The sequence below is a fragment of the Giraffa tippelskirchi genome, chromosome 10 (genome assembly GCF_054371585.1).
Source record: "Giraffa tippelskirchi isolate mGirTip1 chromosome 10, T2T-mGirTip1v1.2.pri, whole genome shotgun sequence".
Classification (NCBI taxonomy): Eukaryota; Metazoa; Chordata; class Mammalia; order Artiodactyla; family Giraffidae; genus Giraffa; species Giraffa tippelskirchi.
The window spans coordinates 160,699,643-160,721,860 of NC_137284.1; the positions used below are offsets into that span (position 1 = coordinate 160,699,643).

The 22,218-nt window shown below is 53.9% G+C and overlaps 1 protein-coding gene across 9 annotated transcripts in view; it reads left to right on the forward strand.

The window, feature by feature from the left end:
- DNAJB6 (DnaJ heat shock protein family (Hsp40) member B6) overlaps positions 1-22,218 on the forward strand; it is a 54,940-nt gene that overhangs the window by 18,215 nt on the left and 14,507 nt on the right. For 4 of the 9 annotated variants that reach the window (XM_081535505.1, XM_081535504.1, XM_081535507.1 and 1 more), the window contains exons 2-8: positions 2,750-2,840; positions 3,698-3,807; positions 5,458-5,517; positions 6,247-6,357; positions 16,309-16,440; positions 17,746-17,890; positions 18,317-18,387. In XM_081535505.1, coding sequence (XP_081391631.1) covers positions 2,776-2,840; positions 3,698-3,807; positions 5,458-5,517; positions 6,247-6,357; positions 16,309-16,440; positions 17,746-17,890; positions 18,317-18,387 — 694 coding nt within the window. In that variant the 5' untranslated portion in view covers positions 2,750-2,775. Of the gene's footprint in view, positions 1-2,749; positions 2,841-3,697; positions 3,808-5,457; positions 5,518-6,246; positions 6,358-9,377; positions 9,483-10,320; positions 10,656-16,308; positions 16,441-17,745; positions 17,891-18,316; positions 18,388-22,218 lie in introns of those variants that run through there. The other 5 variants (XM_081535509.1, XM_081535508.1, XM_081535510.1 and 2 more) reach the window with 3 other exon arrangements.

The window sequence follows — 22,218 nt, forward strand, 5'->3', positions numbered from 1 at the left end:
TCTGGAACTCTCTTGCTTTTTCTATGATTCAGCAGATGTTGGCAATTTGATCTCTGGTTCCTCTGCCTTTTCTAAATCCAGCTTGAACATCTGGAAGTTCATGGTTCACACGCTGTTGAAGCCCGGCTTTGAGCATCACTCTGCTAGCGTGTGAGATGAGTGCTAGCACCCAGAACAGACGCCTCTTCATCCCAGGGGCTGGAGGCGAAAGGAGGGAGTCAGGAGATGCCTGGAGGAGCAGACAGGCTGGGCCTGGGAGCGCAGAATGAAGCAGGGCAAAGGCTCACCGAGTTTTGCCAAGAGAACACGCTGGTCATACCAGACACCTTCTTCCAACAACACAAGAGACGATTCTACACATGGACATCACCAGATGGTCAATACCAAAATCAAATTGATTATATTCTTTGCAGCCACAGATGGAGAAGCTCTGGACAGTCAGCAAAAACAAGACCAGGAAGGAGCTGACTGGCTCAGATCATGAACTCCTTATTGCCAAATTCAGATTTAAATTGAAGAAATTCGGGAAAACCACTAGACCATTCAGATAGGACCTAAATCAAATCCATTACGATTATGCAGTGGAAGTGACAAATAAATTCAAGGTATTAGATCTGATAGAGTGCCTGAAGAGCTATGGTTGGAGGTTAGTGACATTGTGTAGGAGACTGAACAAGGCCATCCCCAAGAAAAAGAAATGCAAAAAAGCAAAATGGCTGTCTGAGGAGGCCTTACAAATAGCTGAGAAGGGAAGAGAAGTGAAAGGCAAAGGAGAAAAGGAAAGATATACCCATTTGAATACAGAGTTCCAAAGAATAGCAAGGAGTGGTAAGAAAGCCTTTCTCAGTGATCAGTGCAAAGAAATAGAGGAAAACAATCGAATGGGAAAGACTAGAGATCTCTTCAAGGAAATTAGAGATCCCAAGGGAACATTTCATGCAAAGATGGGCTCCATAAAGGGCATAAGTGGTATGGACCTAACAGAAGCAGAAGAGATTAAGAAGAGGGGGCAAGAATACAGAGAAGAACTATACAAAAAAGATCTTCACGACCCAGATAATCACGATGCTGTGATCACTCACCTAGAGCCAGACTTCCTGGAATGTGAAGTCAAGTGGGCCTTAGGAAGCATCACTACGAACAAAGCTAGTGGAGGTGGTGGAATTTAATTTGTTATTTCAGATCCTAAAAGATGATGCTGTGAAAGTGCTGCACTCAGTATGCCAGCAAATTTGGAGAACTCAGCAGTGGCCACAGGACAGGAAAAGGTCAGTTTTTATTCCAATCCCAAAGGCAATGCCAGAGGATGTCACAGCCTTCAGGGGAGCCTGCATTGTTGCGTGGATCCTCGTCGCAGCCGTTAGTTTCCCGTCCACAGTGACAAGTTCCGTCCTGAAAAACTCAGCAACAACAGAACCGCCCCCCCAGTCTCGGGATCACCATTCCTGGTATAATTAATTCTGTTTCTGGTAGTTGAGCTCCTGCTTTCCTGGGAGCTCAGTTGGCTCTTTAGATGTGTGTGTTGGGTTTTTACCTAACATTTCTAGGGATTTTGAGTTGGTCAGAGGGGTTTCTAGTTTTGATTCTGCTTTAATATCTTTGAGTTATTTTCTGCATGAAGTCCTTGAACTGGTAAGGAGGGCTTTTCCCTGTGTGTCTTTCTGACCCTCAGGTAGATGCAGCCAGCCCTCTGTAAAGTCAAGGAGGGCTGTGCAGGCGGGTGTGCATACCTGCATGCTGAGTCACGATGCAGCAGACTTGTGTTTTCACCATGGGTTGCTCCCCAGTGTGGAGAAGTGGAAATACAATACAGCTGTGCGCTCTGTGTTGAGAGACAGACTGTCTCCCAGTTGTGGCAGTATTTATATCTAACTTCAGCAGAATGGTCTCAGGGAGGTTATGGTCTCATATGTTTGTTTACAGTCAGAATGTTTCTTTTCAAAATCTGGTCCTAGAATTGGGGGAAAGGCTACCGAAAGCCTGGCTTCAGTTTAGGGCTCCGTTGCCTGACAGAAAAACTTAAATTTATTGGCTGAAATTATTTTGTATGCTTGTGTGGTGTAGGTCTGTTTCATGTCAGTTGTTGGTCATTGGTTTAATAAGGTGACTTAACCAGTCAGATTAAAGATGAAAGTCTCCTGGATTTCACATCTTGAGAGACGGCAGGTGTGTAGGTCGTGATCGGCGTGTGACTCGAGGCTCCATCTTCGTAGAGGAGGTGGACGCAGGGATTCCTGTCCTGTGAGTCCCCGCAGGCCCACTCCAGGGCTGCCCTCTCCCCGCACTGCCAGTAGGGGGATGATGTGTGTGTTTTCACGTCAGATGCTGGAGGCCCGGGAATAGCCCCGAGTCAGAGCCCGCGGGGGCAGCCTGCCTGGGGAGGTGTCTGCGGTTCCCTGTGGCGGCCCCAGGCCGGGGACTGGGTGTTGAGGGGGGGACCGACGCTCTGGTCGGCCTGGACCCAGGGGCCTGGCAGCTGGTGGGCAGCGGGCCCCAGGCTGCTGCACGGTCACCTGTCGGTTTTATTGAGTTGAGGCTATTCTTAGCCTATTTCAAAGCGTGTTTTCCTATATCAGGAAGGGTCTTAGGGTGTGAGACTTGGAATCGGCTTCCCCTCGCCCTACAGGCTGGTGGTTAGTGCCCAGGCAAGGTGACATCTCCCACCTCCTGCTCTGTCCCCCCACCCCTGTACCCCGCTACCAGCCCAGCCTGGGCCGTCTCGTCACTGACCGTGGATTTCTGATTGCAGGACTTGTTCCAGCAGCCTGTTAAAACATGGTGGATTACTATGAAGTTCTAGGCGTGCAGAGACATGCCTCGGCCGAGGATATTAAAAAGGCGTAAGTAATCGTGTTCTGGAGGGGTGCATCTGCCCGTGTGGTGTGACTGCGTGGCCTGTGGAAACCAAATGGCAGTCGGCGTGGTGTGGGTTTCTGTGCGGTCTAGTTTGAATGTTGGTAGCAGTTAACAAGTTAGCTCGCGGCTCTTTAGACCCAGGCCCACCTGTCAGTCAGGGAGAAGAAGGCCACTTGGTTTCCTCTGGTACTTTATCTTGGGACATGGATTCTGTTTCTGCTGGAATTAGATCAAAAACTCACTGAGGATATGAAATCAGCCCGAAGAACTTTGATATTGGACTTAGAAGCGGAGCAGCCTTGGCGCTCATGGGGTTGTTGCCGTTACACCCTCAGCGGGGTTGCTTCCAGTCCCCGTTGTGTGACCGGTTCGGGTCCTCGTGGGTGTTTGAGCCCTGCACCGCCGTGTCCTTGCTGCAGCTTTGTGACCAGGGCCTGGCTCCAGGGACGCACCTGAGGCAAGTCTCAGGTCACAGGCAGCTCTCAGGGTAAACTGGGGTCTTTTTAATTCACTTGGTATTAATGTATAGCAGAAAATGGGTAGTGTTTTAGCTGTGTCACAGTGGGCTGTGGGATTTCTCACAGCCAGGAACGGCGTGGCGCAGTAACTGCACTCTTCTTAGATAAGGTGTGAACAGCAGGAAGATCACCACCGAGAGGGCCGGGCCTGGCGTCTGTGTTCTCATACGAAGGTGTGGGGTCGGGGGGCGTCACTGGTGCTGCCCCTGGAGGAAGGGCAGGGTGTGTGTTAATGTCTGTCTAGTCTCCAATTAGAGCTTTTACTTTGAAAAACATCCACCCTGGATGTTGGATGTGATCAGTACCCTTAATTCCTTTTTAAGATACCGGAAACTGGCACTGAAGTGGCATCCAGATAAAAATCCTGAGAACAAGGAAGAAGCGGAGAGAAAATTCAAGCAAGTAGCTGAGGCGTATGAAGTGTTGTCGGACGGTGAGTCTGGCAGCGTGGGGGCTGCTCCCCTCGCCCAGGGCGGGGCCTGCAGAGGGGGGCCTGCAGAGGGCGGCCTGGCCAAGGGGGGTTTGGAGCTGTGAGGGGGGTTTTCTTGGGCAGGCTGGGCGTCCTGTCCCTGTGAGTGCTGCGGGCTCCCTGGCCTCTAGGAGTCTCCTGGGTGGTTCTGTGAGAGAGGACAGACAGGCCAGGCCCGGTCACTGTGCTGGCGGTGGAGGCCACCTGTGTGGGGGTGTCATGGCCTCGTCCCCATCAGCCCCCTGAGCACCCTGTGCCAAGGTGCTGGCCGCCTCCTTGGGAGGCTCTCCTGCATTTCGGGAGGTCAGGCGTTGTGCCCACAGCCGAGGTTCGGGCTCGCCCCGTTACAGAGTTAGGAATTGAACAGCACTGGAAGCTCAGGTCTGTTTTAGTTTCATGGGTCGTACAGAGGGTGTTAGCGAGACCTTGGGTTCTTGGTAAGAAGAGCCTCGGGGCAGGGAACTTCGGGAGAAAACTGGAAAAGTACTGACACCACCTTGCCAGGAGGCAGTACTGAATGACCTGGTGTGAATCCAGGCCGAGGCATTTAAAAGACTAGAGGTGGATTCACTGACCAGAGGAAGTGGATCCCTGCTCCATTTTAAAAGCAGGCCTATCACCTTACTTCATGAGTGTTTTTCGTCATGATTGTGGTTGCCCTGTCTGTGTGCCTCACCCAGCGCTCCCAGGTTTGTGGATTCACAGACCAAGAACATTGGGAAACTTGGGAAGTAAATTCAAACTTGATTTTTGGCAGAAGCAGAACCTTTAAACTCCCATGAAAATGCTGCTTTTTATGTGTTTTTGTAAGGGGGAGTATATTCTTCATGCTTCCTTAGGAAGCCTTCAGTTCCAGGGGTTACCGCCACAGATACACAGTTACTGTTCTTAAGGCTCTGATGACCACCCTGGCTGCAGAGAGTTTGCTTCCACACTTGTTTCCCCATGACCCTGTTACTTTGCCACACACAGGTGTATCTACGGAGCCTGTGTGTCTGAGCAGGGCTGCATTTTAACTGCTCTTACTCGAGAACCTGAGTGGGGAGACGGCCATCGTCCGGGCTTGGGTGGGCTGCTGCCTCACCAGGGGTCGAGCCAGGCTGTGGGCCGCCCCTCAGTGTGGCTCCTTCCTGTCCTCGCCACGGCCCTGTCCTGCTCCTTGTCGTGCCTTGGTCTTCTCCCCGAGTTGGACCGTAGTCAGGTTCAGGTCTGGGGTGGAGTCGCTTTGCAGCCTTGTAGTGCGGTTTTGATGCAGTGCATGGGCATGCGGTGAGCAGTAGAGTGAAATGAATTTGTTTGTTTGGTTTTTTTTTGAAATAAGTCTTTTAAACTTTACTTAAAAATATTCTGAGGTGTTTTTAAGGGAGTTGTTGGTCAGTCCCCAAGTTGCGGCTGACTCTCTGCGACCCCGTGGACCGCAGCCCCCGACTCTGATGCTCTCAAGGGTCCCTGCCTCCCGTTCCCATTGACAGTGAGGGAGTCCTGGCTCTGCAGAACTAAGTGTGGGCATTGAGAGCTGTGGTGGGTCTTTGGTTTACAGCTTCAGAAACGCTTTATTGAATTTGGAGGGAAGAGAACTTGGGTCTTTACTGACTTGTTTTTTTAAATTTAAAGCTAAAAAACGGGACATCTATGACAGATACGGCAAAGAAGGACTAAACGGTGGCAGTGGAGGTACGTGTGTGCATGCCGGCCTTCTGGCCTTGTGATGAGAGGGGGTGGTCTGACGACACAGTCTTAGGGGATTCAGTCTGTCAGTACATATGGATGCAGTTTGGAGAGTGGGCTGAACTGGGGAGCGGAAGGAGATAGCCTGGAAAAGGCCTGTTGAAGATCTGCTGTGCTAGAAAGTGCACACTATGTGCCTCGAAAGCACACACTATGTGCCCCTTGTCGATGGGGATGACGCGGACCTGACTGTAACACTCTGCGTTTGTGCCCTTGTGCCAAAGACATCCTTCCTGGATGTGCTGTCAAAAGACCAAACCACCAAAGTAACTGCCTCTGGTGGTGAGGCTTAGATGTGTGTGTTTTTGATGACAAGTTATGCGGTAACCTGCTGTCCCATGAGCTCCACCGTGAGTGTTTGTGGACACTCACACTTCAGACTGCCTGTACACACACCTGAGCAACTGTTCTGAGCCTGAAATACTGTGTGTTGGTGACACATCTAGAGTTAGTTGGTGGGAGTCCTGGGCACGTGTGTGGCTCGGGGAGGTTGACCTGCACGCGTTTCCCAGCTCCCGGCGCAGGAGGCTTTGCTCTCAGCAGGACTTGAGCGAGCTTCGAGTTGATGAAACTTTTTCCTTCTTTGGGTCAGGAAGCATGCAGTAATGTTTTGTAGACAGTGGTTGTGTGCCTGCCGCGCGGAAGTCCCTGACTGAGCTGTGCTTGCCTCTGTAGGTGGAAGTCACTTCGACAGTCCGTTTGAGTTTGGCTTCACATTCCGAAACCCAGATGACGTCTTCAGGGAGTTTTTTGGTGGAAGGGACCCATTTTCATTCGACTTCTTCGGTAAGTTCATCATCTGGGTCTTTGCCTGTGGACCGTGTTCATGACTCAGGAAGACGGCCGCACCCTTTCCGCTTCACCACTGCTGTAGCTTGTCCTTCAACTTGGTATCTGAGCAGCGCCCCTCTTCCCTTCTTCCTTTGGAAGATGTTTCGGAATTTACACCTTGCACGTTAACGTAATACAGGTTTGAATGCGTTGTGTCCGTGGCTGTGTGTTTCTCTCTCGGGAGCTTCCTCTGCAGTGGGAAGGAGGTGGGGCTGCTCCTGGTCAGACAGTGAATTCTCTGAATTTCCCGTGTAGGAGTCTGATTGAAGACACTAAGCAGCAAGGCAGGTGTTGCTCAGAAGACCTTTGATCCGTAAGCTTGTCTTTGTTTTTCTGATTGTGGTGTTAGGACTGCTGAGTGTGCAGTTCTGGGAAGGAAAGGCCGTCTCTAGAGCGAGGCATCACAAGGATTCGTCTCTGAGGACAGCTTGCCGGGAGACCTTGCTGCTCTGGCTGCTCCTCACTGTAGGAGAGGGTCCCCAGCTGCCGGCCTCTGGGGCCTGGTGCCCGACGCGGGGCGGCGTGTCAGGGTCTGGCTGGCAGTGGTGAGCTGGGCCGCTTGCCGTGCGCGGCCCCTGGGTGGGGGGACAGCACCCTGGGTCTGCTTCTTCGTTGCCTGGAGCCTGGTTGAAGAGACAAGACACCCGCTGCAACCTGTCAGGAGAGCAACAGGGAGAGCAGTCCTGTCTGCAGACGACATGGGGGCCGTGGGCCTGCACGTCGCAGGCGTGGCGAGGAGTCAGGCGCCGCTGTGTCCGGTAGGCGTGGGCCCTTCACAGGGTGCAGCCCTTCCGTCACTTCATGTGGGGCTTCGAAGGGACCGTGCTTCTTGTTTACTGTGGTACAGCTTACGTTTTGAGAGAGTGGCTTGTGGAGGAGGGATGTGTATATATGCTAGTGTATAAAATATAACAACAGAAGCCAAGCCGGGGAGTGTTGGGGTGGGGGAAGAGACTCATCTTTTTTGAAGGCTTTTTTTGCATTAATTACTGCTGCAGTAAACAAATACATATTGGGAAGGCTCCCTATAAGTATCATATGAAATTTAATTATATCCTTTGTTAATTGTTTATAATGGTAGGAAATATTACTGTAAGAAAAACATAGAAGAGTTTTAATGACTTTTCTGCCTTAAAATTGCCTTAGTGTCTCATTACAACCTCTAGCAAGCTCCCGATGTGTTTTGGAGGAGCAGGGTAGTGTCCGGTGAAACTGGCCAGGAGTCTGCCCCCTTGGGCTGGGGACGGAGGATCCCTCAGGCCTGAGGTGGGCGGGCAGGCCGCCTCACCAAGCCCAAGGCCGGCCCGCTCACACCAGCTCTGGCACGGGGTGGTTTTTTTAACATAAAGAGTGTCAGGAAAGAGTCCTGTGATGGTAGACAGATTGTGTTTTTCTTGGGGGGAAAAAAATCTGACCTGTTAAGCTTTCTCACTAAAAATGATTTTCCTGGAGCAGCTGTTTCTGGAGTGAAGGGGGGTAGAGATGGTAACTGGGGGTAGAGGAGTAAGTAATGCGGTTTTACCCTTGTGAGCACTGACCTTCGCGTCTCCTGAGCTGACGTTTGTGCACATGAGGGAATCTTGGCGTGCGTGTGAACTTCGGTCAGAAGAGTCACGGTTTGCGGGGCGCTGGGTGGAGATTTCTCCTCCTGGGTTCCGAGTCCATTAGGGGACGAGCCCCCTCAGCCTCTGTGTGGGACTCAGAGATGCGCACGGTCCGCACTAGCAGTTCCCCCATTTCTCACGGTCCCCGTGACGGTGACGCTTCCCCGTCTCTCACGGTCCCCGTGACGGTGACGCTTCCCCGTCTCTCACGGTCCCCGTGACGGTGACGCTTCCCCGTCTCTCACGGTCCCCGTGACGGTGACGCTTCCCCGTCTCTCACGGTCCCCGTGACGGTGACGCTTCCCCGTCTCTCACGGTCCCCGTGAGGGTGACGCTTCCCCGTCTCCCTCGGTCCCCGTGAGGGTGACGCTTCCCCGTCTCCCTCGGTCCCCGTGACGGTGACGCTTCCCCGTCTCCCTCGGTCCCCGTGAGGGTGACGCTTCCCCGTCTCCCTCGGTCCCCGTGACGGTGACGCTTCCCCGTCTCCCTCGGTCCCCGTGACGGTGACGCGTCCCCGTCTCCCTCGGTCCCCGTGACGGTGACGCGTCCCCGTCTCCCACGGTCCCCGTGACGGTGACGCTTCCCCGTCTCCCACGGTCCCCGTGACGGTGACGCTTCCCCGTCTCCCTCGGTCCCCGTGACGGTGACGCTTCCCCGTCTCCCTCGGTCCCTGTGACGGTGACGCGTCCCCGTCTCTCACGGTCCCTGTGACGGTGACGCGTCCCCGTCTCTCACGGTCCCTGTGACGGTGACGCTTCCCCGTCTCCCTCGGTCCCTGTGACGGTGACGCTTCCCCGTCTCCCTCGGTCCCTGTGACGGTGACGCGTCCCCGTCTCTCACGGTCCCTGTGACGGTGACGCGTCCCCGTCTCTCACGGTCCCTGTGACGGTGACGCTTCCCCGTCTCTCACGGTCCCTGTGACGGTGACGCTTCCCCGTCTCCCTCGGTCCCTGTGACGGTGACGCGTCCCCGTCTCCCTCGGTCCCTGTGACGGTGACGCGTCCCCGTCTCCCTCGGTCCCTGTGACGGTGACGCGTCCCCGTCTCCCTCGGTCCCTGTGACGGTGACGCGTCCCCGTCTCTCACGGTCCCTGTGACGGTGACGCTTCCCCGTCTCCCTCGGTCCCTGTGACGGTGACGCTTCCCCGTCTCTCACGGTCCCTGTGACGGTGACGCTTCCCCGTCTCTCACGGTCCCTGTGACGGTGACGCTTCCCCGTCTCCCTCGGTCCCTGTGACGGTGACGCTTCCCCGTCTCCCTCGGTCCCTGTGACGGTGACGCGTCCCCGTCTCCCTCGGTCCCTGTGACGGTGACGCGTCCCCGTCTCTCACGGTCGCTGTGACGGTGACGCTTCTCCACTCCGTTCCTGTAGGTGTTCTAGGTGACTTCCATTTTCAGGCTCTCAGGATTCACACGCGGGAGAGGAAGCTGCTCCGCGGCTGCTACACGTGTGAAGTGACAGTGCGGCGCGCTGGCGGTACGTCTGGTGCGGGGCCGCCTGGATGTCGGGCTGAGGGTGCTCTGCTCCAGCGGGCGTGGAGTTGGTGTTCCTCGGCAGTCACAGCAACCCTTTTACGATGTCCATTTAGAGGAGTGTGTTATTTTTTGTCGTAATTTTCCACATGACCAACTTCTTTCCTCTCCTGTTTTCCCAAAAAAAAGGAGCTCAAAATCTATTAAAAGACATTCTGAGCTTCACTTTGCACTTAGTGGAATGTAAAACCCCGTGTCTGATTTCAGAGGGCCCGGAGGAGAGGGGAGGGGCCTTGAAGAGAGCTGGCGGGAAGGACTGAGTCCTGTGCCCAGAACCGCGTTCGTTGTGAGGAACGTCCCCCGTGGGCAGAGGCCGTGGGCCCAGGAGTGGGAGGAGAGGCCGATTCTGAGACGCGCGCTGCAGCCTGGCTGTGAGACGGAGGGGTGCTTGCGGGGCTGCCAGGGTTAGCTGACTTCCCCACGACGGGCACACAAAAGCTAGCCTTCGGAGAACCTCCTTTGGGAACATGCAAGTGTAGGGATCATATTACTTTGAATTACGGTGATCTCTTTCTTGGTTTATCCTTAAAGGATGGTGTTAGTAAAATGATGTTCTCAGATGGAAAAGCCACTGGCCCCTAGAGTCCAAGCAGGAACCGCTGTGTGGGAGGTATTTCTGTGACCGAGCTCTGAAGCTGGGAGCTTCCCCAGGAGCACGTGCACGTTGGCTGGCGTCCGCTCGGGCCCGGCCGGTGCTGGGGTGATGGGAGAGGAAGGGACGAGCCAGGCAGGCCCGCCCGGCGCTGCGCTGGAGGGTGGTGAGCCGGTCGTTCTCCCCCCAGGGTTCGAGGAGGCGGCCAGCGAGGAGTTGGAGCCTGAAGAGGAGGCAGTGGCGGAGAGCACGAGCGAGGAGGACAGTGAGGCGCTGGACGTGGTGTCCAGTGAGGAGCTCGACCTCGTTAGCGATGACGCGCCCAGCGAGGGCGCGAGCCTGGGCGGGGCTGAGCTCCCCAGTGAGGACTTGGAGTTCATCTCCAGTGAGGACGAGGCCAGCCCGGGGGACCCGGAGGAGCTCCTCGAGGAGTGTGAGGAGCTGCTGAGTGAGGACAGCGGGCCTGAGCTCGAGGCCCTGCTGCAGCCCCTTGAGCACAGCCTCTAGAATAAAGAGTTTCCACAACCCGCGCCTCACAGCCCCCTGCGGCCCCCGAGGGCACCCCGCCTGCAGTGGTGTCGCAGGGCCCGAGGCAGCGCCGTGCGAGGGGCCGCGCGTGGGAGCCGCAGCCTCGAGGCCGGTGGTCTGAGAGCGCGCCTGGCCCTGCCCCTGCCCCGGCTCTCCCGCTGCTCTGGTGGCCTCGACGGCCCCTGGGGCAGGTGGGGTCTGCGGTGTCTTCACACGGTGTCTCCTTTGCACATCGCGTGTCCCTTCTCATGTGGACAGGAGTGACACGGGATGCGGGCATGCCTGCTTGTCTGCAGTGGCCCTGCCTCCCACCCAAGGTCAGGGTTGCTGGCCATCTTTGGGACGTGCAGACAGTCGTCCGCACAGCTTGGAGGAAGCGTGGTTTGGAAGGGGTACTGGTGACGTTGGGCTGCTGGGGGAAGCCACAAGTGGGAAAGTGTAGCCCGTGGCTGTGGAGGCAGGGGAGGTGTGATGGCCCCTCCCGGGGGGCCACTCTCCCTGTGGCTCAGAGTGACTGCGAAGGCCCTGCTGAGCCCCTGACCCCCTCTGGGGGAGGGGTGCTGTGCTGACCTGGCCCCTCGGTGGTTGGGACCTACTGTTGGGGGTTGAGCTGCCGTTTCAGGACAGTTCTGTGCGGGTGGGTGTCGGGCAGGTGGGCCTCGTGGTCCTACCACCTCCGCCCTCAACAGGGAGAGGAAAGGCTTCTTGAGAAGGTCACTCAGAGTTGTTTTCTGGGTCACGAGAGCAGTGGCCGGTCCCCAGGCTTTGTATGATTTCCCTGGGAATCCAGAGTTGGTTTTGAGAGTTTAATGGCCTTCCCGGCTCCACATGGCAGAGCTTCCCGAGTCCATGCAGGAGTCCAGGCTGCACTCCTGCCTCCTGGTGTGGGGGTCCCTGTGGCTGAGGCGCTGGGCTGTGCTGGCTGCAGGTCAGGGGGAGGGCGGCTCCCTCGCAGCTCCTTGGCCAGGGGTAGAGTTGCAGGGACCCCAGCTTCTGTCACAACTGAAGTAGGGGGTTTGGATCCCTTGTGGGTGCTTGGCATCCTTGGCTTGGATAGATGTTTGTAACTGTTAGAAGATACAGTGTTCCAACTAGACCTATAGTGTAGCTAGAAATCACATTTTGTAACGAAGGTGTGTGCCCGGTTGAAAGTTTGATGTTCGTTTGGCAAGTATTAATTCCAGGGTTGCTCTTCAGTGCCAGGCACCGCCCGGGTGCTGGGTCAGCCGTGGAGAAGTGCCCCAGAGCCCTCCTCCCCAGGGCCCCAGCCTTGTGTCACCCGTGGCTGTTTCTGAGCCACTTAGGGTTGTCCATTTCAGATTCTTTCCAAATACGTTGTTTCCTACTTCTGAATATGTGAGAAGAAGACGTTTTAGACTTTGAGGTGTTGTAAAGGAGTGTTTTGATTTTAGCTTGTGGCGTTGGGGTTAGTGAGGGTGGGGTGATCCCATTGGAGTCTGTCTGCTTTTGAATGTCACGTGTCGCTCTTTCCTCAGGGTTGCTGTGGCTTAGCGTTGAGACTGTAGTGCAGTGGCCTCTTTTGTTTGTTTGAAATGTTCACAGTGGTTGTTAAGAGTTTGTGACATTTTCCTTTGTTGTGCAGTTGTCTGTGTGTGTGGCTTGGGGACTGGGTGGTGAGCCGCCTGAGGAGAGGGCCTGTGAGGAGGGGGCCTGCCGGGCCTTGTGTTCACTGAGCGCCTCGCTCAGGACTGAGGGACGAGTGCCCTCGGTCAGGCCCTTAGCTCTGCTCCTGGGGGCATCTGGTGGCTGGCAGCGTCTGGCTGGAATTGGTGTGGTTCCTCCATCAGGGACTGAATGTCGGTCAAAGTTAAGATGTATGGTTCTAAACATCTTTCACTTAGTTTTTCTCTTAAATCTTCTCACAGTATGGACTTGTGTAAACAGTTGTGACCTGTTTTGTGTTGTTGTTTCACAGCATTCAGTTAGTGTACTTTTTGTCATAAGTTTGACATTATTACTTAGGTATTCTGCAAGCATCACCTTAGTGGATTTGGCTTGGTATTTCTGAGAAGAGCAGGACCTTGTAAGATTGCAGAGGAGTGTTTATCCAGGATGCCTGGGACAGGGAACCGAAAGAGTTAAGTCTTCATGAACTTAACAGGCTGGACATGGGCCTGTCCCCGTGTGTCGGTATCCCATGACGCAGCTTTGTTGCCGGAGAGGACCTGGTGAACACACTGCGCTGTAACCAGGGAGGTGTTTCTGACGGAGTTGTCAGTTCTGTGTTTAGGTTCTCCCGAGACAGACCCAGCAGGGTGTGGCTCTCTCTGTCAGAGGTTTAGCCTAATCGTGGACTTGTTTGATTATGAGGACACACAGCTTCCAGATCTGCGGGCCGATGTCCCGGTTTGACTCCGAAGGCCATCAGGCTGAAGAACCAGCAGTGTTCCAGGTCAGAGGCGGTCAGACGGGAGGAAGCTCTTGTGTTTGTGGGAAGCGTTGGCCTTGTGGTCCGTTCAGCCCAGGCGCTGATTGGGGGCCAGTCTGCTCCACGTGGTTGGCTGATCACACGGTCCTCTCATCTGAGAACACCCTCGAGGCGGCCCCTTCACGTGGACACAGAATTTGTCCACTCCTTGACATCTACACGCGCTATCTCCTTAAACCGTAATTCATCTCTAGCAGACCATAGCAAGGTCGCAATTGAGCCGAACTCGATGAAGAACGTGCGTGTCGTGGAGAACACGCTGACCTTTCCCAAGAAGGAGGTGAGGTCCAGGCGCCAACCTCTCCTGGAGGGCCCTGCTGAGACGCTGACACAGAGCTGCATTTGTGTGCTGTGGCAGGGTGTGAACAGGCAGGAAGACACAGCCGTGTGCAGTAGTGTGAACACGTGTGCAGCATGCTCAGAGCGCAGCAGCCGGCTGTGGCTCCTGCAGGCAGGCCCTCTGCCCCCGCCCTCAGCAGCACCTCGGCGGGTGGGGCGGTGCTGGGCGCCTGGTGGAGTACCCCTTTTAACCTCAAAAATAATAACCATACGCACTGAACATACGAATTTAGAAAACATAAATGAGGTAAAAGGACAGAGGGGGGACCAGCCTTTGTCTTGTCACCAGTCGAAAGCCCACTGCGAACACTTTTCAGATGTTAGCACTGTGATGTGTACTTTTTTAAAGCTTAAACTTGATGACCCTTCAAAAACCTTCATTTAACATGCTCTCCATTTGTATATTGGAAAATTACATAACTAGGTAATTTTCAGTTTTCACTATAAATGCTTGGGGGCCCTTGAGTGAGTTATTTCCATGTTTGGTGAGTTGATGTCCCCGAAGTAGGTTGAATCGCTGGATGGAAGGGTCTGTGACCCTTGTGTTTCGCTTGGAGGCTGGAGGCCGTGGAGGCTGATGACGCGCCCCGTCACGCCTGTTTCTTTGGTGACCCTGTGAGCTGCAGCCCCGCTAGGCTCCTCTGTCCGTGGGGGCTCCCACGGTCAGAAACGCGGGAGTGGGTTCCCTTTTCTCCTCCAGGGGATCTTGCCGACCCAGGGATCAAACCCACGTCTCCTGCGTTGGCAGGCAGGTTCTTTACCACTGAGCCACCTGGGAAGCCCAAAAGCTGAACGCCACCTGTTCTCCACACCCGCAGCAGCCTGTGATGGGAGATCCGAGCGCTGGTCTCAGAGTGGCTCCTGTTAACACGTCATCATAATCCTAACTTTTTTAAAAAAAATTGTTTTTTAGTGTCACCATGACTTACGGATGAGACTTCTCATTTTTAGGGTTAACTGCTGTGACTTAACTATCTGAAATTACACGTTAAAATTCGATGGCTACTGAAATTGTAAAAATCCATATTTAGGCTGTATAATAGAAAAACGTTCAGGGTAAAAGACTTCAAAAATGCAAGAATACAAGAAAATAAAAAAATGTAACTGAAAACCCAACTGGCTTTATTCTTATAACATTACTCAACTATCTTTTGAAGTAGCTTCTGAACAAGGTGATTTTATAATCATGAAAGTTCACTTAGCTTCATATAAACAAATTAAAACCATTTAATGATGGTATCAAGTGGACACTGGTTTAAGTTGGTCCCAGGAGTTTTGTGAAGAGTCTTTGAAGATTTCAGTTGCTGTATGAACCTTAAATTATAACTAAACAAATTGTTAGAGCAGTAATAAAAGGAACATTGCAGGAGGACACGAATTGTGTAATTCTTTGTAAAGTAAACTTGGGAGCCTGCGGAAGACCCGTGGTTTAGGAGCTCACAAAGGGCAGTGAGCGTCTGAAGCTGCTCATGTGACCCTTCCTAACGGCTGCCTCTTGAGAAGGTGATCGCACTGAGTTTAAACTGTACTCACATTTCTGTGCCTTAACCTGGGTGATTGTAACAGGAGTGTTAATTACCTGCTGTCTTCTGATTGGATGAATGGAAAACGTTGTCAGCGTAGCTGTGTAGACCCCTGATGAGGATAAAGTGAGGAGTGACTTACCGAATAGAACGCTTGGATTTTATTTGAACAGGATGAAGTCTCTCTAGAGATTTATAAAATGTGTAACTTTTAAGTTTATGATTAAACTTTGTATTTATGCTTGTAAATATGGTAATATCGGGACTGTTGGCCCTGTTCACAAAGTAGCTGGTATAAGGGACTGTCTTCAAGTTGTGCTTCACACCGTGGCACTTAACGTGGAACGTGGGACCGAGGTTCAGAAGCAGCAGCCTCTGGGCTCTGTCTTGTTAACAGCGGCACCTCCCTCCCAGCTCTGCCCGGGGCCCCGTGGGGCTGGCGGAGCAGTCTCTGCATTGGGCTTGTTCCTGTTCGATCCTCCTCCCTTCTCTCCAGATCACTGAAGAAGCTACCAGTGACCATGCTTGCTAAATACCTGCTTCTTCAGGCCTGCTTTCCTGCACTTCTGACAGCTCGCTTAAGAAAGGCTTGTAGTGTTTCCACCTGCTTCCCCGTCCGCATTCTGAGTGTTCCTTAAGCTCAGGCCTGCCTCAGGTCATTGCCGGTTACCTGGGGGTTCTTGAGTCACACTCGTCTGTAAGCGCGGGTGCACTCGGAACCTCCGTTTCTACTTGGCTTTGTGCTCACGAGCTGGTTCCATTTACTTTTCTTCTGTTCCTCTCACTACTCAAGGGCATGAATCTCCTGCTTGGATCGCGCTTGCCTTGGCTTAGAAACATGCCAGCTGGCTCTCTCATTTCTGTGTTGTGGGTGCTTTTCTCTTAGCATCCGTCAGGAGTCCTTGCTTTATGTCTCAAAGAATTCCCATTTCTAGAAAAAATACAGCACGGATTGATTTCATAGTGAATTGAATAGTGAACCTCAGTGAATTTTTTTAAAAGTTTGTATAATTCATATTTTCAGTAAGTGCTCATTGATTGATAACAGCAACCAGAAAGAGCTCTGTTTGCCGCTCCCTGCCCAGGTCTGCGGTGCGTATTGGTGACCTCGAGCTTCCTGCTGGGACACGTAGTGTTCTGTTTGTAGATGAGGCTCGGAAACCGCAGTAAAGCCGCAGGTTAGATGGACTGTGGTGCTCTGAAAGTCAGCTGCACTGTGGAGAAGCTTTGCTCCTGCTGGAACAGTGTCAGGAGGCATCACCCATGTTCCCTCTGCAGCTCTCCTGTGGAGAAGCACCCTGGGGTCAAGGTTTCACTAAGCACTTCTGTTTCTTTTTAGAAGACCCGTTTGAGGACTTATTTGGGAATCGAAGGGGCCCCCGTGGAAGCCGGAGCCGAGGCACAGGCTCGTTCTTCTCTGCTTTCAGCGGATTTCCCTCTTTCGGAGGGGCGTTTCCTTCCTTTGGTACAGGTACTACACCCTCAGACGTAGCCTGGTGTCTGAGCAGACGCCAGTGCAGGCTTCCTTCGTTTAGGGCACTTGCAGTGGGCACATGCCTTTTGTGGAACAGCTTGGGTTCGCCACTGTTTGTGTGTATACAAATCTTTGCTTAGTAACCCACATTTTTTCCCTTAATTTCCCCAAGAATGTTATACTTGAGAACCTACTTCTAATCTTAACTATTAAAAGCCAGTATTTAATGAAATTCCTGGTTACAAGGAGTGAGGTTTGGGGATAAATAACTGAAATAACTCAGATGATCTCATTAAATCCTTTTTAATCTAACCTCCCCGGCAGTTAAAAAAAAAAAAAAAGAGGTGTCCTAGGGGAGTCCAAGTTGATGGGATCAGGAGGTGAGGCTGTAGTAGGGCCTGCGTGTACCTGGAGCCACACAGTCACTTGGTAAGGTTTGGTGACTGGCACTGGGCACGCAGCCCGGCGCAGCCGCCTTTCTCGTGGAGAGTTGGAATCTCAGCTCTTCCCTGACGCTCGCCCAGCTCCTCTGTCTGTCCTGGACCTCCCTTGTGTGTGTTTCACACACTCTGTGGGCAGCACAGGGGATGCTAACCCTAACCCAGACTCTGCCCCTCCGAAGCCAGGGGCTGTGTCACCCGGGGCAGGTGTAGCTGCGCCTTCCTCCGGCAGACGCTCTCAGATAGCGTGTAGCAGGCCAGAATTGAAGGGAGAGTCAAAGGGAATAAAGCTGGGCAACCCTGTCAAACAGTACTTCCCTTAGAGAGTGTGTGTGGCACGCAGTCCTCCCCTTTAAGGGGCCATGGGGAGGGCGTGTTTCTGCTGTAACGGGGCATTCACAATGGGACAGGCAGGCTGGCCTCAGCCCCAGCCCAGAGTGGACTTGCTTTGTTGTGACTTCTGCAAGTCGGGATTTCGTGTCCTAGGTGAGCACCACATAGCTGAGAATTAGTCCATGAACTCTAGACCCATACTTCTCCTGATACTTACTGTGCTATTCTTGCTAAAATTATTTCAGCTTCTTGGTAATTCAGGGTTTATATTCCCTGTGGTCACAGTTACAAGGAGCCAGCAGAAGCTTGTTGGGTGTGCCAGTTTGTGGGGGTGTGCCAGTCTGTGGCGGGGTTTGCCCCATCCTGTGAGATGCGTGGGGGGGGCAGGGTGCTGGCCCGTCGGTAGGGGAGGTGCCTGGGCAGCCCCGCAGTCTGTGCAGGGCCCGGCTCCCCAGGGGCGCGCGTCTGCTTCCCTGGGCTGGCCGCGTGCGCTGCGCTCGTCCCTGACCCCTCTGCTGTCTCTTAACAGGATTCTCCTCTTTCGGCTCGCTAGGCCATGGGGGCCTCACGGCATTCTCCTCCTCCTCGGCCTTCGGCGGGAGTGGGATGGGCAACTACAAGTCCATATCGACATCGACGAAAGTGGTCAACGGCAGGAAGATCACCACCAAGAGGTGCGGGCCTGGCGCCTGTTCTCACCCGCAGGGGTGGGGCCGGGGGGCGCCATCGGTGCCACCCGCGGGAAGGGCAGGGTGTCTGGTACGTCTGTCCAGTCTCCAATCAGAGCTTTTCCTTTGAAGTGTTTGCTTCACGTGACACATTAGACACCACCCCGTTTAGTGTGCAGTGATGTGTTGAAATGGAAATCCATCCATTGTAGCACCTTGGCCATCTTGACGGCTGGTGCCTGTGTTCGGTGTCAGAGTTACCTCTTGTAAATGTCTGTGCTCAGGAGGTGGGCTTCAGCCACAGAATTAGTGACTTCAGGTATATCCGTGGCAAGTCCTCTAAAGATAGGCGTTCACGTTCTCATATACGTCTACTTATTTAATAGTGCGGTTTTAAGGTGCGTTTTATCTCCCTTGTCTCCCCTCCCGCAGGATTGTCGAGAACGGTCAAGAAAGGGTGGAAGTTGAAGAAGACGGCCAGTTAAAGTCCTTGACGATAAATGGTAAGGAGCAACTGCTGCGCTTGGATAACAAGTAGCTGACCGCACGCGCGTAGCAGAACCTAACTCTGGCACGCGCCATGCGAGGACTAACGGGAACATGTTTTGAAGATTTCAAACGAACTCGACTTTCAGTATAACTGTACCTAATCTAAAGTATTTATACACAGCTCGTCGGAGCCCTGTTTGTCATAGACTTTTGAGTTTATTGTTGGGACCACGTAATAGGACCATTTTATTTGTCTTTAAAATTGTTGTAAATCTCTGTATGCACTTTGCTTTTTATTAAACGTGATCCGCGGTGGCCGTGACTCTTTCGTACACTAACACCAGCACGGACTGCTTTTCCATCGTGTTTGAAGCGTGAGCCGAGTAGTCTCAGCCTGCTGTGAAGTGAACATTGCCAGGACGAATCTTCCACAAAATAATTTGTTTTTTTTCAATATTTAGTAGTGAACGATATTAATACATTAATGGTAATACATTTCTGGTTTAATATGCACTGAGGATGTTTTCTAGTTGTGCATGAATGCTGGCAACTTAGTAAGTTTGGACAATTGTTTAAATATGTAATGTTAAGCTTAGGTTTAAAAAAGTTAAGCTGGTAAACTGGGTCTTTGTCATTTGCTTTTAAAAAAAAAAGAAAATAAATGCAAATGTGTTCGGTGCATTCTTTCCCGAGTGGGGCCTGTCCTCCTGTGTGTGTGTGACTCCGTGCCTGGGCTCCTGGAGTCCTTCGTTCTGCTGCGTCTGGACGCTGAGGCTGACACTGGACCTCATTGACGTGTTCTTTGTTGTATTTGGAGAGTGGATGAAAATTCCCTGTTGATGTGGAATAACGATTACCAATTTATTGAACATTTCTTCAGGGAGGGAGGAAACAGCTGTCCACCTTCCCACCCTTCAGAGCATGTTCAGTTTTCTAGGCTGTGTTTGATGCCCGCTCATTTAAAGATGACATGCCTAGGTTAGTCACCTAGTGATGCCGGCGTGGGCAAACATAAAGGTGTTCCGTTTTGTTTTCCGATCAGTATGATCTGTCATGATGACCACTGATAACTGGAATTCCAGCCAGAGGGAATATTACATGAGAGCTAGCTGGTCTTTTTACTACCCTACTCAAGTTTGTTTTCAAACTAAACAGTGTGAGACTGCTAGAAGAAGCTATTTAAAAAGAAGCATTGGATACTTGAATGTAAGTATGGGGAGACAGCTGGACCTGGGAAGACAAGGAAAGGGCAGCTGTGCAGCTCCGTCTTAGCACACGGAGCCTGCGAGGAGGCGGATGTGGGCAGTCACGCTGGAAGGCCGCGCTGTGAAGTCCGCCGGGGCCACGCCCGGCCCCGGGGGGCGTGCTGCATCTGTGCTATCAGCCCGCGGCTGGCCTCAGTCACTCAGGGAGAGGGTCCCGGGACTTGACATTGGTATTTGATGGGTGCGATGGACTGCTGAGTAGAACAGGTTCAAGGCCGCCTCGGGACACCAGGTTAGTGAAGAAGAGTCTGGTGCACCCCTCAGCGGTCAGTGTCTCCGAGAGCGTGTCTCTGGGCGTGGCGTCCGGCCGAGCGCGTGCGCGCAGAGGGCTGTCTGTGGTGATGGTGTTCTGGGGGCGCCGCCCGGGGAGTCGCCGGTGTCCCCACGGCCGTGGACAGGCCCGTCAGCGAGGCAGGTGGCGAGCTCGGCGCGGTCAGCTCGTCTTCCCGGGGCCCTTGGACACGGTCAGGCTGGTGTCTGCAGTCTCAGGCCCCTGTGCCGGGAAGCGGCTGTGCACAGGCAGGCTGCTGTGTGCGGCGCCGCCGGCGTCCCCGAGCCCGGGGCCCTGCGAGCAGCGGCTTCTCACTGTCGGCACCGCTCTGCTCTCGTTAGTCCCTGTACTCACTGGTTAAAAGCCTTCCTGGAGCCCCGGGGTCTTCACAGTAGGAATTGAGCCCCCCGTCCCCCGAGGCTGCCGGTGGCCGTGCTCTGTCCACGTTCAGGGAGCCCTCTGCCGTCCGGGATGGAGGGCTTCATTTAGTCCTTGGAGCCCAGTCTCAGGGGACAGCAGTGCTGTAGTTCTCGCGCTCACGCTGTTTCTGCTTCTTCGTTTTCGCCCCTCTGCTGGCCGGGTGTAGTTCACTGAGGGCTGGTGCCTCCTTCCTGTCTTTTCGGGGCTCCGAAGCTTCCGGGTTTGCGTTCTGAAGCCCAGTCAGGGTTTCTTTGTGATACAGATGATCCCGGTGTTCACGCCTGCCCTGGTGGCTCCCCTTTCTTCCTCCCGATGGTCCATGCAGGGCACGTTGTGCAGGTCTGCGGGGAGAGCTGTAGACTTCCTGCAGCTAGCCCTGGTACCCCGTGTCTCTGGTCTGCCGGGGTCTCAGCCACCGTTCTGTGTGTGGGATGGCATTGTTCCAGTCGGTTTTCACTTCGTCATCTGCTGAAGCCCCGTCCTGCCTGCCTCGTCACCCACCAGCTCTTCTTGGCCCCTTCAGGGACTGTCGCACGTGAGCAGCGTCCAGCCGAGAATCCAGCCCCTTCAGGGACTGTCTCACGTGAGCAGCGTCCAGCAGAGAATCCAGCAGTAATTTTGTAATCGGTTGTTTCTGCTCTTGTTTTCTCAGTGATTAGTCATCAGGAAGTTCACAAACAAGACAGGCAATCAGTACAGTTTCAGGGGGCTTTCGAGCCAGGATGGTTGAGTGAATTTGCTCACTTGTTGCTGTCTGCTCCGGTCGGAGTGGACTGCATGTATGTGACCAGTGGCCTTTTACTTGAAACACCAGATCCTGCTCCGCCTGAGTGATTCTGAGGTGGTTGCTGCTCTCACAGTGGGTGGTTTAGTGACGCAGGTGTAAAGGCGTTGGCATAAATCACTGGTTTCTTCCTCTCATCCTTGGCTACATCCTTTAAGTCTGTCTGAGGCTTCTGCTTCTAGAACTGGTCACGTTGTGACTGTCCATCCTTGTCTCGCACCTTTGAATCTGCGAGTCCTTGCAGTTGTAATGAATTGGCTTAGCTAGATGGAGAGTTAGTACTGAGTGCGACCAGCAGTTAAAATGTGGTAAGACTTTTTTCCCCCCTGTTTTTTGGTGACTAGTCATACTGTCTTGCTACTTAGCAAGGTTAGAGGAAGGGAGGTCACAGTAGCTCTTTCTCTGTGAGCAGGAATCTCGGCATCATGGTGATAAGGGGTGTGCAGGACCCCTCGCTGGGACTGTGCATGGTCGTCCTGTCGGTGGGCAGGGGCGCTGGGCCCTGGCAGGCCCGCTGCTTGCTCTCTGCTCATGCTCCATCTGCCGCTGTCACCAGGCTGCCCCCCGAAGCCTTGACTGAGGTTTGGACCGGGCGAGGTGCGCACCGCGTGGAAACTGTGGCCGGACGTCTTCCTTTTCGCTCTGACCCGGTACTCAGAGAACAGTCGTCTTGTGCATCCCAGCCGTCGTGGGAGGACAGACCCCACGAGGGTGGGCTGTCCGTTCCTGCTCTGCCTCCGCGCGGGCGCTGGGTCCGCCCGAGGGGTCTGTTGCGTGGTCTGCAGGGCGCCTGCCCCCCCCCCCCCCGGCCCCGCAGGGCTCACTTCCGAAGCCCCCACAGTGAGCTGGGCGCCTCGTCCCCCAGGCCTCCCACCCTCCGTGACCACCGCGTCCAGCGTGGGAGGTTCCGGTCCTCTGGACCCTGCATCATGGATGCCGGTGGCTTGGTCTCACAGCGGATCCTGCAGTGGATTACGCGTTGTCCGTCTCTCCCCCCGGAGGGCTCATCTGCCCCTGGAGAGGCGCCCTCTCCCTCCGTCCTGGCGTCTCACGGGAGACTCACGAGCAGGGGCGTGAGTCCAGGGTTGCAGGCTCTTGGAGCTGG